The sequence below is a fragment of the Coturnix japonica genome, chromosome 5 (assembly GCF_001577835.2).
Source record: "Coturnix japonica isolate 7356 chromosome 5, Coturnix japonica 2.1, whole genome shotgun sequence".
Classification (NCBI taxonomy): domain Eukaryota; kingdom Metazoa; phylum Chordata; class Aves; order Galliformes; family Phasianidae; genus Coturnix; species Coturnix japonica.
The window spans coordinates 13,515,368-13,534,085 of record NC_029520.1 but is presented as its reverse complement, the minus strand read 5'-3'; the positions used below and the strand labels follow the sequence as shown (position 1 = coordinate 13,534,085).

Here is an 18,718-nt window from a genome sequence, read left to right as displayed (position 1 = left end):
GTTAGTCCTGAACTTTGTGTTTCCACATAAACCACAGTTTGTTGAGCTGAAAGCTTGTCTGTGTATCAACTTCAGCTTCAATGGCTTCACTCTATTGGTTCTATCACGTAAATGTAAAACAAAGTGAATCTTGTGTGTGTGCATGTACACAAAACAGTGTATTCGTTTTATACCTAACTTGTATGCTTCTTTTTGATCAGCTCACCACAAGATGGATCAGGTGAGGCTCACAGGAACCGGTGTTAATGAAATACTGGAGCGTGGGCTGCTGCCTATCAGCTGGGCAGGAAGCAAGCAGAGGATTTAACCGTGTCACGTAAATGCACAGTAACTGAAGAGAAGCTTGCAGATTTCCTCCTTTCACATCTACTGCAAAACAAAAACTAGGAGTTTGCATATAAAGCATAAGGTCGATGCTCAGAGCTAATTATTAGCTTTCCCTCTGACGTTTCATGAACTTAGTTGCGCTCTGCTTTGTGCTGTTGGCTGCTCAGCTGCACATGCGGGCAGGCACCAATCCCCGCTCTCGTGCAGCCCGCCCCGAGCTCTGCCGCGTGCCCGGCTCCCTCAGCGCTGCTCGGGGAGGCGCCTGTGGCGGCCGGGCCGTGCTGGGCTCCCGCCCCCGGGGCGGAGCGGGGCGGGCCCGGCGGCGGCGGGCAACGGGAAGGGAGAGCCCGATCCGGAGCGCAGGCAGGAGTGAGGTGTCGGCAGGCGGCCGGCCATGGTGGGCCTCAAGGAGGAGCTGCTGAAGGCCATCTGGCACGCCTTCACCGCGCTCGATCTCGACCGCAGCGGGAAGGTCTCGAAGTCGCAGCTCAAGGTGAGGCGGGGCTGGGGCGGGGCGGCCGGACCGACCGGGGGCACGCGGCCGCTGGGGCCGTCAGTGGCTTTTCCTGCCTCGAGGCCGCCGTCCGCGCGGCGGGGCCGGGACCGCGCTCTGTGGTGCTGCCCCCCACGTGCAGCCCCTCTAGTCTGTCCGCGGCCCGCGTGGCTTCGCGCAAGTGGGATGTGTCCTGCCAAGGGGAGAGCGGGGCTGCACTGCGCTCTGTTATTCGGGTTCGCACGGTAGAATTAGCCAGGAGGCTCCAACTGTGCCTTTCTTTCGTCGCTCGAGCTCTGAAGTGATGGTTGTGCTCTAAAGAGAGCTCCCAGGCAGCTTGCCGAGCCTGGTCCCGTCTTGGCCCTGCTTTATGGGGCTGCCTTGGCCCGGCAATAATAGCAGTGATCTGGATAAACAAATATCTTGAATAAGAGCACAACACCTGTTGCCATCTGGAACTGTGGCTCCTTGTTACTGTGGAGTTTCCACGTCTGCTGGGTTTGGATGCTCTGTGGATCGGCCTTGCCACGGGCAGTGTGATGCAGCACCCGCAGCGTGTGGCTGGCTGTGGGCAGCCCCTTCCTCTTCTCCATTTTGTGTAGGGCCGTGGGGCTGGCCTGGCTCGTGTGTAGGGCTTTTCCTTCTTTCATTTTAGAACGGAGTTGCTCTTACCGTGCTCCCTCATGTGCAGGGCTGTGATTGCTGTGCTGCAATCACCGGGAGGTGGCACCAGGTGGGGAGCAGCAGTTTGTGAGCACTGGGTGAGGGTGTGGGAGGAGAAGGGGCCCGTGCTCCACCTGTGGTGTCTGTGTTTGTGCTCGGATCATTGGTTGACATGCTGTGTGTTAGAAGAACAGTTGTGCTTCCAAACCAAAGCATGGTTATTGATCTTGTTAGCATCCCATGCCTGCAAATGCCCGTGTATAAAAAAAGATAAAAGAGAAATGGGAGAGGAAACTAAACAAGCATGGAAAAGCAATGGGCTTTGGTGGTTCTGTGCAGTTGCCTCTGGTGCAAAGGCTTGTGGGGGAGTGGCACCTGGGGAGCTGAAATGAGGCTGTTGCTTTTCCATAGCCAGCAGGAGTTTGTGTTCAGGGAACCTGGCAGTAGGCAGTGTTCTTCTGCAGCCTTTTTGTGGCAGGGGATGAGTGTGGATGCTGAACCAATGGTCCTACTATGGAGAAAATGTGTTTGGACAGCTGTAGCTATTGGGGTGGTAGGGCAGGAGCTCTGCCTCGTTGACTTGGGGCTGTGTTGTACCAAGGAGTTATTTTGTGGTGCTGTGTTTCTTGTCCAGGTTTACAACAAATAAGGAGTACCACCCCTATAAAGCGGAGAGAAGAGACTTGGAGTAAGCAGGTTAGCAGAGATCAGCAGCAATACAAAACGTGTATAATAACTTAATGAATCTTTCATTATGAAGAAGTTCGGTGAAAATCCATTTGTTTTCAGAGAGCAGCATGCTGTATTTTAACACACAGAGCTTCCCTTCACAGTAGGAAAGCTTATTGACCATGGATCTCTGAGTTGTGTAATCCCGTGTAAGGTACTGGCATGGATGTACAGAAGGTCCTAAGTAATCTCCAGAAGTTTTACTGTTACAGCTATAGATGTTACCAGCTTTCTACACCAGCAGAGCTGTTTTTAGTTTTATTTTAGATTTTTTTTTTTCATAAATTACATGTTTAAATATGGACATAATCATCGTTTTGTTACGGAACTTTCAAACACTGCTATAGCAGCGCTGAGGTATCATTGTGGTGGATGAAATTATAGCTGTGTTGAGGTTCAGATGAGCTTCATGCAAATACTTGCTTTCCTACATTTAAACCCAGTCTCTCTTTCATTCTGCCATTTAAAAATTGATTTATTTTAAAAGTTTCTTGAATGTGTCAACGTTCAGCCTGTTTTCCAAGTGGAACTTGAGTGTGGCTTTAAATGGAGCTACACTTAGCCAGCAACGCTCCTTGTGGAACACGTGTAATATTGGAACTAATATTTTCTACCAGTTTGTTCTTACTGCGTCTTTGGAAGCTCTTCCTTGCGTTGCTGTGAGTTCTCTGCTTTGGCAGTGGGGTTTATTTGGCTGTTTTGCTCCGTGTGCTGCCATTGGGACAGGCTTTGCCAAGTCCTGCAGTGCTGGTGCAGGATGTGGCCTCAGGCATGCTGGCAAGGTGAGGGCAGCCAAAGCTGCTGGTGAAACCTAGAAAACTTAAACTGGCCTTTAGTCGTAGCTGGGATGTTATGGGGTTATTGTGCCTCTTACCTTCGCTTTGCTCTCCTGCTAAATGGGAAGTCAGAGGCTGGTGGAAGAGGAAGGATGGTGTAATTGGGGTGAGAGGGCCGGTCAGACGGAGAGGAAGGCTTCAAACAATGCAGCAAGGCGCTGGAAAGGCTGAGAGTCTGTGAGGAGCGGGCTGGACCCTGCGGGACAATTGGTTTTGTCCAGCATTGAGGGGCAGTAGGAAATTAGTCACGGTGACTCAGGGCTGCACTTGTGCTGCAGGGCTGCACTCGGGGCTCATGGCAGCCAGCCCCAGGGCCATGATGAACTGTGCAGTGCTGGGAACCGGGCTTGGTGTAAGTGCCATGGTGCGGCCAAGCTGACATTGATGAACCCAGGTGTGGTGGGTAAGAAGGCTGTGCTGCAGAGGTTCTGTGCCGTGGTCTGGCCAGAACACCTCATGGCTGTGCTGAGGGCTGCTGGGTGCTGATTTCATGCTGATTAGGAGAGGAAAAGAGAAAGCGCTGTGAGGGCCTGCTTTGGAGGGCTGGCTGCTGACATGGATGTCGGGGAGAGATGAGCCAAGAATGTCCTGGAAGGAATTCACACGAGGCCAGTGAATGGAGCTGACAGGGTCTGTGCTGCCAATGCTTTCAGGCATTGAAGAGAGACGGGGGAGGGAGGAGACCCCCCAAAAAATGGAGAAGAAAGGAAAGGAAAAATACAGAAGAACCTGTTAATAGCCACTGTAGAAATAATCTGTCATCTTAATGGTCCTGATGTTTTCTGGGCCAAATTTGTGTTACTGGGCAAGAGGTAGCAGAGCTCTCATCCCTCTTAGAAATGCAGGTGGATTCTATGGACAAGGTTAAAGTGGAGCCGCTCAGGTGGTGACAATTCCACTTGCATGAGGTTTCATTAGGGCCCAATGGGCAGCAGTTCAGTGCATAGAGCTGGGCTGGGGTTCAGCCCTCCAGGTAAAGCAACATCCAAAGTCTGTAGCAGTAGCTACGGAGACCTTTGGCTCTGGGTTATCAGTATGCATAGCAAAACACTTCCAGTATTTCTTTGGTGCCCCTGGGCACCTCTCTTATAAACTTCTGATTGAAAAAAGAAGGAGAGCAGTGTCTTTGTGGACACTTTGCAGAACGTTCATGACCCATCGTGGGCTGCAGCCTGGGGACCCCCACTGGATCCACCTGCTGCAGCTGTAGGTGGTTAGGTGAGCATTCAGAGACCCACAGGTGCTGGGAGTGGAGAAAGCTGCCCTGCAACCACACGGCACTGGGGAGTAACTCTTGCTGGTGCAAAACCACCTCGTGGTTGATAGATCTTCTGCATGGCAGGGTGATTTTCCTGTCCTAATTAATCCGCTCCTCGGCTATTAGTTGTTCGGAGCTTTTTTGTTTGCTTCGCTCCGTTTCATTTCTTCTTAGCTTCTACAAAAGAGAATGGGTCGTTAAAGCTGAGTCTATGATGGTGCAGATAATGCGATCTGAAAGAACAAAGCGAGACAGAAGGAGACCTCAGAGCAGCATTTTTCAGTGTTGCCCTGTGAGGGAAGAATTCAGCTGGCGCTGGGCCGTGTTGAAGAATGGCGGCTTTGGCAGGCGGGGAGGAATTTCCTGAGCTATGAAAAGAGCACTGGGCACAGAGGAGATGGCAGATAAGGCAGCCCTTAGAAATGATTGAAAGTGGAATTCTTTCCTGGTAATTGGTTGTTGGATGCAGAAAGCACCTAACTTTCTGACAGCCTGAGCACAGCAGGAAGGCCAGGGGGAGGAGTAACGTGGAGGGGATATGATGAGAAAGTGCTTTACTGAACATGTAACTTATGTTGCTAACGTGCTCAATCGGTTACATTTGTAGATCTTTTTGTTAGCTGCCTTTACAGCCGCTGTATTAGCAACTGTAGCCTAGGTGCAAGAGTGAGATCCCCCCACGGAAAGTCAGGAATCCCTCAGGCCTTAAATAGAAAGGGAAACATGCATGATGGCACATTTTTCCCCCCACATGTGAATCATGAGGACTCACTCGGTACAGTTTGTTTGTTAAAATGAGGATAGATTGGAGAGAATAGATTGCTATGGAGAGCAGCCTGAAATGTGGTATCCTGTAAATACTGTTTTGCTACTTTGGGAAATAACAGCTTTTGTTGTAGTAAGGCTGATGCTGTTATTCTCCTGTAACTGCAGCTGTTGTATCTAGTAGCTTTGTACTGGTCTGCAAGTATTGGAATGTGGTTCTTATGGAGATGTGTGCCTTTCTGAAAGAAATGGAAACTTTCAGAGTGTGTAAACAGGAATTCTCTGCTGAAGTGAACTTTTATTTTGGGCTGACTTTGTAGGACTCTGTGCCAATCAGTGCTTAGACTCCGTACGTCTCCTTAGCATATATATGAAAAGTAAATGTACAAAGTAAAAGACATTGCAGTTGTGTGGCAGGTGTTTGATTGCTCAGACTTTGGAGCCTTCAAGCTTCCATGTCTTATTTTGCAGCCTCTGCCTAATGTTGTTTTACCTGTGTTTCTGCCTTTGGCTCTTCACGATTTTCAGCGCAGTCCATTCTTGGGCACGTGGAGCTGCATCCTTAACCCAGCTCCTGCTGCTGATATGCAACCCCAGAAGCTTAACCCTGCATCATCCCCAGGGTGAGGGCTGTGGGTGGCAGCGTGCAGGGGGTGACCTGGCTCAGGAGGAGGAGGAGCGAAAGCAAAAGGGATGTTGGTGTGAGAAGAGCACTGGTGGCACGGGAGCAGCTGGTACTCAGGCCCTGCTTTCCTGTTGTGGGCACCATTCGGGCGTGCAAAGCTCAGCCTGTGCTGGAGCAGTTAAGATGCATAGGCTGCCAGTCAGTTTTTAGTAATTCTATACTTCCTTAAAACTAATGGAGCGTGTCGCCTCTTGAAGGCCATTTCTCAAGAACAGACGTGAGAGTTGGTGGGCGTTGAGCTCTTGACACTATGCATGCAAATACCTTTTTAAAATAAAAACTGTAGATGCACGTCTAAGCTCTCACCCTTTCCATTCCCTCTCTTTTCTTTTAGCATCCAAAACTTGGGGTGAATGTTGAAAAGTAACTCAAAAGCAAGCAGATGACAGAAACCCACAGTTAATACTTTAATTGGAATAGTCATTTCTTTGTGAGCCTATGGTGGCATATTGGATCCTTTTCCTCGATGCTGGTTTTAAGTGGGTAATCATTATTTCTAATTTCCCAGGCTAGCTCTTGGTGGTCACTTTCCCTCGCTGTCTGACTTCACAGTGTCCATGCTACTTTGGTGTTTGTTTCTCCATGCCTCTCCTGGCTTTCAAATGCATAAGAGCATGCATATAAAGGGCAGCTTCTATAGCAACGGATCTGTTTGTAATCACCACTGTAATTGTGGGAAGCAGTCAGATCCTTGCGGTCAATTCCTTTTAGTTAAATGTTGGTGTTTTCCATTTTTTGAGAAAGATCTTCAAGGCAGAACTGAAGGTGCCATTTTCTGCTCGCAGTCTCATGCATCACAGCTCTGCTCTGGAGGAAGCGCAGCCTGACAGTGGTGTCACTCATGTTTGTTCTGTCCCCAGGTCCTTTCTCACAACTTGTGCACAGTGTTAAATGTTCCCCATGACCCAGTGGCCTTGGAAGAACACTTTAGGGATGACGACGAAGGACCAGTTTCCAATCAGGGTTACATGCCTTATTTAAACAAATTCATCTTGGAAAAGGTAAGTTTTAGGTTCTTGGGTTCCATTTTTCCCTTTATCATTCTTTTTAGTGTCTTTCCTTAGCATGCCATCCTTACAGAGCGGGCCTTTGCTTGCAGGAAACGTGTTGGTCTGAAGGCATTGTGCTGTGAGTGTCTCTGCAGGGTGGTTTTGGGGCAGTGCTCTGGGGTGTCTGTGCCTTAAAATGGAAGGGTATGCTCTGCTTGACTTCATCTATCTCTCCTTAGTTTCCATTTCCCATTAGATCTTGTTGTTCTCTATGCTGTGCCTGTGTAGAAATGCGTTAATATTAATAAAACAGCACAGTGTAAAATTATTTGTGAGTGCTTGGAGCTAAAGGTTGTCCCGCTCCATACTGCAGTCACAAAAGATTGTTGCCACAAACTCATCTGCAAACAGGACAGGGAAAATATCTTTACTGTCCATTCATGAAAGATTTTAATAAATAGATCCCAACAATATTTATGGTGGGGAATGTCAGGGAGCGCTGCTATGTTTTGCCTTATGAGTTCTTTCCCTTGGTGTTGCAGCGCTCTTGAGAGTTTTGTGGTTGCATGTTTGTTGTTTCTGGGGAAGCTCTGGAAAGCCAGCAGGGTTTCCCCTTTGCCACAATCCATTTTATTCTAAGTAGAGGCAGGCACTGGGCCACAGCTGGGTGCTGGGGGCTGTGTGTGTCAGCTCTAGTTGAAATCTGTGAAAGTAAAGAACTATCATACTTCCTTTCTAACGGCTTTGGTTGGGAGATTGGTCTGGGCAGAACACACATACTTGCTTCAATACCACTGATTTCTCTTGGAGGCTGACCCCAAACCTTCCAACTTTGATTTGTGGCTGCAGAGATACACGATGGTTGCTTTCTTTTAAAACATCAAGTCCTAAAGTGACCTTCTGCTGGAAAGTCACTCATGTGACAGTTGCAGATTACGCAAGCTCCTTAGCAACGTTTTGATGACTTTTGCTGTTGCTTTAATCTACGTTAAATACTGGTGGAAAATATGATACGTGTCTGAGATGCAGTCCGTCAAGTTGGAAATAAGGAAGGCTTCAGCTATCTGGCTAAGCTCCTCTGCCTCTCTAGGCTGTCTGTCTCCTGCCCAGTGACACAGCCCTGTTCCATGTGTGGGAGCTGCTGGCCACAGATAAATTCTAGTAGTACCCACGTGCTGTCTTGGCTGCTTGCTGTGGGAGAGTCTCCCTTCATCCCTATCATCTCATTTCTACTTAGTGTTGGCTGTCTGAGCTCTTGTAAGGTTCAACAGAGACTGAGCAGCTTGTATATAGATTGAAATAAGAGCCCTTATTCTGAGTGAAGGATTATGGCTGTAGAGTCTGAAGTACAGGTTTGTTGTTAGTAGCATTTGTAGGCGTTAGCAAGCCACTAAATCAAAGAATGAAGAGAGGCAGAAGGCTTTTTCAAATGTAATAATACATGCTTTATTATTAAAAGGTGCATAGGGAGAAGAGTTGTGGAATTGAGCAGCAATTGCATTTCTTAAGTAACACTTCAATTTGTAAATGAAAGACTTGGCTACCTAAACCTGTTGGTGTGAAGTTACAGCATGTCGCTACTCTGGGGCATCTTCTTACCCCTTGGCAAAAGCAAAGAACAAGCTGCCTTGTTTCTTGTGGAAAGAAGGAGCACAGCTTTGTGTAGAGTCCTGCATTGCTTTCATTCATATGCTGCTCTGGCTTCTGATAATTGCAGGATGTACCCATACCATTGGTTTTTCTTAACAGTTAACAGAAAATGTTAAGGAGCAGGGTTGAGTAGTCTCTGAGTTCACATTACTTATCCTGACTAAATGTCTCTTTAGAGTTTAGACATCTAGTACTGAAAACCAGTGGAAGTCTTTGGACAAAAGGCCACCCTTGTGCACTGATTGTGACATCTCATCTTTTGGAGATGCCCATGTCAGTGCCAAAAGGCAGCGTGCAGTGGGATGATGTCACCGATTCATGGCACGTCTCTTTTGTTTAAAACAAACCAAAAAAAGCAAACAAGAAACTCTTTTTTTCCTTCTTTAAAGGCATAGTCTGTTCTTGATGAGATGATCACGGTACAGATGCTATGAATTCATACTAAGCAAAGCTGCTAAAGTGGGACCAGTACTTTATACCCCCAGACACAGAGAAAGCTCTCTCAATTTCTGGTTGTATTTTCTGGCAAATTAATTGTTTTGAGTGAGATCAGACAAGAAAAGTTCTTGATCTCAAGAGTTTTGTTTTGTTTGTGTCTTTAAAAAGCAATGTGTATGTGTTTATGACTTGTTTTTTTTAGCCATCAGTTCCTCCTGTTTGGAATGTTTCTATGTTTGCATGCTGTCAATTGAGCTCGAGGTGCTTTTGTGAATGAGCTGAAACGTAATTTTAGAAACTGTTCAAATATTTTCAGTTTATGAAGCAGTGCTTAGAATTGATCTCTCTTACATCCCAGTCAGAGACGCAGTCATTCAGACTAATTATTACTTTACAGTAATTGTTGTGTAGTAATCTGGACTTGAACGCTGGCAATGAAGGAAGCCAAAGTAGCACAGTCCAGGGTTCTGCAGTAGGGACAACTCTAGAGCTGATTTGGTTTTGGTTGTGGCTTTTCCCTTTGCTTCCCCCACAGCCATGCACAAATGTACTTCAGGAATGTACATACCAGAAATAGCTTTGCCACATGAAATTGTTCAGAAAAAATAGTATCTCTCATTAAAGAGACGTATTTAGTTTACTTAGTTCTACCCACAACTCCCAGCATCCCCAGAATAATTATATCCTTTCTTTAAAAGCCAGCCTGTGATGATGTGGAGAAAAAAACAATGAAACAAAACAATCCATGAAGGTGAATTAGAGTTATTTTGGAGAGCTGGAGTCTGCATGCTCATCTGAGCATCTTTCCTGAGTAGTTTCTATGCAGCATCTGTGCTCTGGATGCCACTCAGACACTTGATGAAGTCCCTTCCCATAACTGAGAGTGGGTCTGAAGGAAGGATGGCTAACATGGGAGTACTGGTGCAGTGCAGCCCCGTCCTGAGGCAGAGGAGCCCTCAGACCTGCTGGCTGCTGCCAAATCCTGTCAGGTGCTGGGGCTGCTTTGGGCTTGGTGCCTCTTTCAGGTATCACAAGCTGGAACCACCAGCTCTTACCCCAGCCAAAGCCTGTGCACGAGTTGTCACTCCACCCATCTCCCTGTGGCTGCTGCCACCAAGATGGGCTGCTTGTAGAGCCAGATGCATTGCTGAAGTGCTGCTGCCTGCAGGAAAGCAGGTTTCCTGCTCCATCATGTCACCCCAGGAGCAGGGTAACTAGCAGCACATTTCTGGGGTGCAAGTGCTGTGTGGTTTGGCCCATTGCAAGAAAATGGCACAGAATGTTACCTGTGGTGCCCCCAGGCAAGGTGCAAGAACCTATTTCTTACCCATGATTTCCAACATCTCAAGAGACTTCTGAAACAGTGCAGAATGTGACTTTATTGGTTTTGTGCAAAGAAACAGCATGGCAAAGCTGCGTGGAGATAAATATACTTCATCCATAGCATAAACGGGGTTTAAAAAACAAAATAGGGGAAATGAAAGCTTTCACATATGTAAATGATTCACAGATGGGTACGTGAGGGTGCTAGGTGTGATAAAGGATAAGGGGAGGATTTCAGAGTCTGAGAAAAAGAAAAGATTTTAGGTGGATTAATGTTAAAGAAAGCAAGATTACATTTGTGAATATTCTCTTACACGAGTTACACTTGAGCAACATTAAGCAGAAAAGCTTATTAAAGGTCTTTGCCAACTGTTCCAGTATGGGTACTAGTGTGTCCACATGTAGCTTTTGTTCTTGTGGTTTCCACATTTACTGCGTTGAGTTTTAGTAGCAGTACAACAGAAGGGCAGTAGGAAGGGCACAAGGTTTGGGAGCTGAAGCTTGTGTGCGAGAGGAAAGACAAAATCACAGTGGCCTCCTTCCCATGAGATCAGGGTGTTATTAACTCAGCAGAAATTGGAGGTTGGATGCAGATTTTGCTGAAAGAAGTTCTTTAGTTTACCCCATGCAGGAAGTCAGAGCAGGCTGTGTTTGTGCTCATTTTAGGCCTTGATGTTTCTTACAAACTAGAGTCTCTTGGTGCTTTGGTATGACTTGGTGTGTTAAATTTCATGCGCTTGTTATCCTGTGCCATTCCTATGCATTGATTGTTGTTGTTCAATTTCTTCATTTTAGGTTCAAGGGAACTTTGATAAAGTTGAATTCAACAGAATGTGTTGGACTCTGTGTGCTAAAAAGAACCTCTCGAAAAGTCCTTTGCTGATCAGTGATGAAGATGCATTTAAAGTGTGGGTTATTTTTAACTTCTTATCAGAGGACAAGTACCCTTTAATCATTGTACCTGAGGAGGTAAGAAACAACAACTTGTGCTGTTGAGCACTGCCTTGCTTAGTCTAGTTTCTCAGTTGTGCATGTTAATGGTTGCTACTCTGGAATTTTCACAGAAGATGATTTTTTTTAATAGAAACTACTTCTGTGTTTTATAAGGCTTTGATTGCTTTTCTTGCACGTTGCACATGTGGGGATCCTGCAGGGTATTTTAGATATTGACTGCTATTCTTGTCTGTCATTTGAACAGCTGGGGCTAAGTGGGAGTGCTGCCTGTAAATGCCTTATTTTGCAGACTGTGAGGCCTGACTGGTGCTGGGGAGACAAGCTCCAGTACATGCACCTGCCTGGGGCTGGTGAGCTTCTCATCTCACTCATGAGTAGTGCGTGTTGGGATCTTTAATACCTGAACTCTCTTATGAGTGATTCACACTTTGCACAGTGTGATTCTAAAAAAAAGAATTTTCTCTGCTCTGTTAGCATGGCTTGCAAAATGAGTCTTCAGTCTCATTTCACCCTCCTGTTGAAATGGAGAAGTGGAGACTTTTCAGATGATGTCTGTTACCGATCAAAACCAGCCACCACCTGAATGCTCTTGCTTGAAATGCTTGTAGGAATAAACAGCAGTGAGCAAAAAACAGAGAAGTCTCTTTATGCTTCAAGTGGATGGACAAGTACGGGCAGTGCTCGTGTAGGTAACCCTAAAGCAAGGTTTTGGAATCTTCACGATTTAAAGCTTTTTCCCCTGGGGAGGAGTGAGGGAAGAAGGACTCTGGGTGGAACTCTAAGCATTAACCATCTTTTGCAAAACCTGCTGCAGAAATCCTACAGGGCTACAGCTCAGCACTGCAATGTGTATTTATTTTACAAACTGTTGAAAAGTCAAAGATGAAAAGAGTCTGATTTACATGCCACAGCTCCCAGCTGCTGAGCCAAACCACTACATACAGATCGTGCCCTTTCCCTATTAAAATGAACCATTCAGTTTTGCCTTGTCACTTTGTTTTTTGCAGGGCACTTTCACTCTGTGCAGTGTTTCTGTTTGTGGCAGACTGATGAGGACAGGTTGCTACCAGGTGTGCTGATTCCCCAGAGAGTGGGACAGCCTTCTTGCCTTCATTTGCTTTTTGTCTTTCCTGTTGATTCTGGAGGACAGAGATCACGTTTCTAAAAGCCAGGATAGCTCCTGTCTTAATAGGTTTCCTACCCATCAGGTAGGACCATCAGGTTTCCTTCCCATCCTTGGTCTCCAGGGTTTACCTGTATTGCTCTTTCACTTGGATTATTTTTAAAACTCATTAGTGTGGATGTGTGTTTGCATCTCCTTGATTGCAGCAACATTTACATCTTGCAGTACTCTTTAAGGAAAGCTTGGAGAGCCTGGCAAAGAAAGGCTGCTCTGTTCTTATCGTGTGCAATACCCGCATACACTCTTTAACCTTTTGCCTTAGACCGCACAGGTGATGTAATCAATTGGTGGAGGAGCTGCTGTGAATGCCCTCCTTTCTGGTTTGTGTTGGTCCTTGTGGTGCTGTCTATGCTTCTGGATATTTCCACCTTTGTTCCCTTGCCCTTTTACTCAAAATTCCAGAAGTAAAGATGGAAACTTCTAATATAGATCAGCTTTGCTCTTTCTCTGCGTTGACCTTTAATCTGCCTTTTAAGTTCTTATGGGGTTTTTTGTTGTTGATTTTTATACTGCTTTTAACATTAAATCTAAACCCCAGATTTCCTGGGCATTTTTTTTGAACAAACTTGCAATTTCTTTGTCTTGATACTGAGAAGTTCCTGCTGCAAACAGCTCTTTTCAATAGCATTCAAAGTGATATTGGTACCTAGTCAAGGTATTTTTCTTTCCTTTCTATGCCTCCCAAGTTCATATGAAAACTGGTTTATGTATTCAGTTTTTACTACATGATAGTGTTGCCTGTCTGTGAGCTGAAATTGTCCTGCACCTCATCTATGAATGAAATGTGAGCAGTTATTTTTGCAGTGTGGAGCAGATGGGAGGGCAATGCTCTGTAGTGTTTATGTTTGGGTAAGACAAATGTAAACCTCCCATGAATCACTATAACTTCACAGCCAGGGAGCAAGCACTTCTCCCTCCCTGTTTGTTTCTCTTATCCTTGGCTGTGAATATTGCAACATGCCACTTACTGCTGCTTCTGGCTTAGGGTGATTAGTGCAGGATCCAGCTGCTTCCCCTCCTCCCTCCCACCTCCAAGGCTTTTTGGCTTTTGAACTTTATTTTCCCTTCATAAGGAATTAAGAAACTTGGGTGGTACTTCCACGTCACACGAACATTTTTACTTTCCACCTTGTGTATGGCAAGATTGTGATATAGAGAAATATCTTAGGTATCCATTGAAGGTGTTGGTACAACTGTGAAGTTCTCTACCTCCTCCTCCTCTCAGGACCTGCTCCTTGGGGCCTGTCTAAGATTCTGATTTTTGATTTTAATGACCTGAACTGTTTCTGCATTTGTTTGAACCATCTCTTATCTGGAAAACTCTCTGGCTTGTGTGCAGTTTCACTTCTTTGCACCACTTGGACTGAAAGTTGAGGCTGCTGTCTTTCCTTCCTGCCAGTGCTGTGTACCTGCGCACAGGTGCTGCTGCGTTGGGCCTTTCCAGTTAGCACACCAGGGACGGGCTCTTGCCCCAGCTGCAAAGCATTCAGGCTTGATTCCCTGCCCAGGTGTTGGGCAGATTGCAGATTGGAATTGTTATAGCTGTTGCTCAAACAGAAAAGGGAGAACAGTCTGGAAAGCCGGCAGAGGCTGAGGAAAGCATTGGAAACATAAGGCAAGGAAAACAGTTACAAAGAGGAAATTTAGAAGCAGTGGAGGGGTAACACAGGCCAGAAGTCGTCCTGTTGCTTGGTTAGCACAGATCAGACTGGAAGCCAGAAGCAGTGCTTGGCCTGGGCTCTTCCCCTGCTGTGTAAGAAGAGGTGGCAGCCTGGCATCAGGGTGAGTGAGGTCAGTGAAATCCGGTGTGGGGAAGGGCCTGGGGTGGGCTGCAGCTTTGTGCTGATGGTGAGCAGCCGGGGCATGGGCACAAGAGTTGTGCCTCCCCATTGATATGGAAGACTCAGCTGGTGGTGGCCTTGGGCTGTAGAGAGGAGAGCTGGGAAGGAACAGGGGTCCATAAATGTCTGTTGTGCTGAAGTATTTGAGTCCCTAGGAAATGTGAAAAGCTATCAAATCTCCCTCCTGTTTCAAGGGAGAAGCTGTGGTACGTGCGAGGTACAGCATTTCTGTAAGCTGAGTGAAGGCAGCCTGGAGAAAAACAGCACTGTATATTGTTTGCTCAAGTTAAAGTTGTTGCTTGCAGATGGTCTCCAGAATTGACACAGTTCTTGTCTAATGGCAGCAGTGGGCAGAGCTTTAGCGAGCAGCTGTGTGGCTGCTGGTCTCAGGGAGCAGAGCATGGGGAGAGCTGCTCCTGTTCCCCACTGAGTGCTCCCACTCAGCGTCTGTGGTGCAGGCTTTGAAATGTGTGCTTCCTTCAGCCCTCACAGGCTGACCTCCTCCATGAGCTGAAAACAAAAAGGAAGAGAGGTGAGGAGTGCTGCAGCCTTAAAAGGAAAACTATTTCTGGTCCGTCATGAGATTTCCTTACACCTCCCGTTTTAGTTGTCAGACTCAGTTGTGTGCTGTTTAACCAGATGTTTTCTGTTGTATGAGGAGGTTTCCTAACACTTCCCCATTCTCATTTCTGGACATGTGACTGCAGCCTTAGGAATGCTTTATCGCCTGAGAGCTGCGGTGTGTGGTCAGTGTGTTCCTGGGCCGCCCCAATGCTGAAGCTGGCAGATAGGTGCACTGCGGGCAGTGAGCTCTTGTTGTAAAGCAGAGCTCACGTAATGGCTTTTAAGCAAGCCTTGTGTACTTCCTGTCTGTGCTTTTTAGGTCTGGTTTCTTAAGGAACCATGGTTTGTATAGTCGCCTTCTCTTTGTCCTCTGGTCTTCACTGCATTAATGTATGACATCTCTAATCCTTCTACCCGGCACAAAGAGGGTCTGAATCTTGTGTGGTTTTGCTGTGCGTTTGAAAATGAGGCGAAGGGAGGTGAAAGTCTCAAGTCGGCAGCAGTGATTCTTCTGAAGGTATTTCCTGCAGAAATACTTTGTGACCTCTTTTGTTTCCATGTTCTGTATGCTGGCATCTGATACTGTGAATGATGTATTAGGAATTGACCCTTAGCAATTCAGAAGTAAAATCAAAACTGATGTAAGTAGAATAAAAGCTCTGTGCGTAGGGTTCTGTTTTCACCAACTATTGATCTGGAGGAGCTCTTATCTGAAGTTCAATGAATTCAAACATGGGGATTTTTGGTGACAGTGGAAAGGAGGAACATTTGATTTGAGTGTGTGTGTTGTTCTGATGCGGTGGGGAAAGGAACTGACGAGGGCTGTGAAATGGGCCGTGATTGCTGCCATGTTACTTGTACAGGATTGGGTACAACTTGGATGGTTTTTTTTTTTGTATGCACTATTAATGCCCTATTTGAATAGCATGCACCAGAATAGCCTTGTCTGCCACGCTCTGTTGGGTGTGAAAGCCACCTTGACATCATTTTTTCTTTTTCCTCCTCCAGGAGACCCACTTTATGTATCAGAAAAATAGGTGAAACTCTTGTGAAACTTATTTCCCTGCAGAGAACCGTGCTGAGGATAGAAAAGACCTCAAAGATCATCAAGTCCAACCACAGCCTAACCATAGTACCCTAACTAACAACCCTCTGCTAAGTCATATCTCTGAGCACCACTTACATACGGCTCTTAAACACATCCAGGGACAGTGACTCAACCACCTCCCTGGGGAGCCTATTCCAGTGTTTAACTGCCCTTTCTGTAAAGAAGTGTTTCCTAACATCCACCCTAAACTTACCTTGGTGCAACTTGAGGCCATTTCCCCTCATCCTGACACTTGTCACCAGTGAGAAGAGACCTGGAAGTGGAAAGCAAGTAGATATTACAGTGTGGGTAAAGAACAGCTACCCTGAGAGCAGATGCTGGGCAGGCTGCATAGCTCATGTTAAGGAACCCCTGAGCTTTATGTTATTTTGTTTTCTGCTGACAGAGTTCTGGTTGAAAAGTGTTGGTTTGGAATGGGACTGGTTTTCCATGCTCCAGGGCATGGAATACAGTGTTGGGTGCAGCATTAGTCCTAAAGCAAAACTGCATCAGCATCAAAGAGCGAGCAAGGCCCTGTCAGGACAGCAGCAAACATTGCTTCACATTTGCTTTTCAACGCTACTCTTTAACCACAAGGGCAGATTGTGTGTGAGCCAGCAGCCTTAATTTGTCAGTTATTTGCTGAGCTCACACGTCTCCTTGGGGAGGAGGGGAAATGTCGTTGGCTCTCAGACGTTCCTCATTTGAGCTCATAATGAATGGCCTCTTGTTTGCTGCCATATTGGCCAGATCCAACTCCCTTCTCACTATTTCCCTCACACTGCTCCCTAGTCGTGCCCCACCCCAGCACCCCGCACTGATGTCTGACAAAGGCTGTGTGGGATGTGGGTCATTCCATGTTTCAGAATGAAGGATACGTTCTGAGACCATTCAAATTGCAATATGTAATATACAAAGAGTTACAATATGCTCTCTGTACTTCAGTGGGGTTTGGGGTATTTGTGGTGATGGTACTGACTTGTAGAGGGGAGATGAGCAGCCTTAAATGTTTGCATCTGTTCCAGGAAGCAAAATAAAGTAAAAGAATGCACAAATAACATTAAAGTAAAGGATATTTTGCCTTCTTTTTAGTGCATCACACAATGCCACATTATATATGTTCTACCTTACTTTGCCAGACCGTCCAGCACCTTGGCAGGTCTCACCCTCTCGTGCTTTACTTTTGAAGCCCAGATTGCTGTGCAGAGCTCCTGCTGGGGCTGATCTGTGCTTCCACATGGGGGAAAAGATGTGTAAAGGAATCGGACGAGAGACATGCCCATGTTTCTTGGTGCTGCCAAACCTCTTGTGCCGGGTCTGTTTGGCTGCGAGCTGACCAGGCTGTAGTTAAGCAGTTCCCGAGCTCTGCTCTGCGGAGGAACCCCGTGGGGCTCCACGCCGGGCTTCCTCAACCCTATGAGGAATCGTGTTCTGCTCCCCAGCGGTGCAGACCAACATTGGTGGGGAAAAACCCCAAACAAAACAGGAAGTTTTGGAAAGCATTTGGTCTGCGTTGCTCTCGGTGAGGCACCTTCACACCGTACACCCGGTGCAGGCAGTGATGGAGCGGAGCACCGCGGCAGCAGCTGCAGCCAGGCTGAGCTGTGCTCCGTGTTGTCTGCATCGCCGAATGAAATACAGAAGTGCGGTTTTTGCTTTGTTGCGCTGAGGTCCTTGCATAAAGACTCTCGCTAATAGTTTTCTTTATGAGCCGTTTTTACTGTGCTAAAGCTGTAGGCAGGCTTAGTTTCAGAGCTTGCCGCGTTTAAAGAGTGAATGAACAGTAATGCACTGTGAAATAAACAAAACACAGCCGATTTTCTTTCCCTCTTTGTATTTCCGTGTTTATTTGGAGCAGCTATTAGAAGCATTACGCTGTGTTGATGTGTACAGGATGATGAAAGATTAAAGGAAAAGGAGAGTTCATTCTGGAAACAATAAAAGCTGAGGTGAAAAATAGATGTATCTATATTTTTGCTGCCTCTGCCAAGCTGGTGTGCAGCTTGGAGGGGCAGGTGAAGGCTGAGACGTGGCCATACACCAGCGGTTCTGCATTTCACTTGTCCAAGCTGTCACCTTACTCTTCTTATTGCCTGTAATTTGTTTGCTTTTCCTCTTCCACAAGCGCTTTCTGAAACTTCCTGCTTTCTCACACCTCAGTGGTGCTGGCTTGGAGGGTGCTGTAGGGAAGGTCCGTGTCCTGCAGGAACTTGAATGTAGAAGAGGCTGGCAGGTCAATGATGCATTTCTTTGTGATGAAGAGGGAAACTGCAGGTGGGGCTGGCTGCCAGGAGTTCAGCTGAGGCAGAAGGCTGCTGGCTCCTGCAGTCTTTGCAAATTGAGCTGTGCTCATGTTGGTGCCTAAATGGGAACACAGCTGTAAGGAGTTTCAGCACTATTAAACTGTGCTTCTCTGGAGACTCTTGATTTCTACATCTGCTGAAAGGGATTAATTTCTGCTTATATTTCCTTACAGATTGAATACTTACTTAAAAAGCTGACGGAAGCAATGGGAGCGGGTTGGCAGCAGGAGCAGTTTGACCTCTACAAGATTGCCCTCAACACCAGCCGGGAGGGTCTGTCTGCGTGGGAGCTGATCGAACTCATTGGGAGCGGGCAGTTCAGTAAAGGCATGGACCGGCAGACTGTGTCCATGGCAGTTAATGAAGTCTTTAATGAGCTCATATTAGATGTACTCAAACAGGTAAGGACCACAGAGAACTGATGTTTCACAATAGAGCCAGTGACTGTATAAGTAGAAAACGTTAAACTTGTGATGGAATTTCTTTGGCTGATGGATAAAGAGAAGGGGGAGAATTACTTATCAGGGTTCTTTAATATGACCTAATTTTTATCAGAGAGAAACTGGAAGTGTTCAGATTGATATAATTATTGCAGTATGGTGAATGAGCTGCTCGCTGGGAGGATTTCCA

The 18,718-nt window shown here is 46.5% G+C and overlaps 1 protein-coding gene across 1 annotated transcript in view; it reads left to right on the top strand.

Annotated features, from left to right (window-relative positions):
* The first annotated feature begins 598 nt into the window (after positions 1-598).
* Positions 599-18,718, top strand: part of SWAP70 (switching B cell complex subunit SWAP70) — a 33,114-nt gene continuing 14,994 nt past the window's right edge. The window contains exons 1-4 of the mRNA XM_015864055.1: positions 599-820; positions 6,617-6,757; positions 10,952-11,125; positions 18,262-18,489. Of these exons, the coding sequence (XP_015719541.1) occupies positions 722-820; positions 6,617-6,757; positions 10,952-11,125; positions 18,262-18,489 (642 nt within the window). The 5' untranslated portion in view covers positions 599-721. The remainder of the gene's footprint in view (positions 821-6,616; positions 6,758-10,951; positions 11,126-18,261; positions 18,490-18,718) is intronic.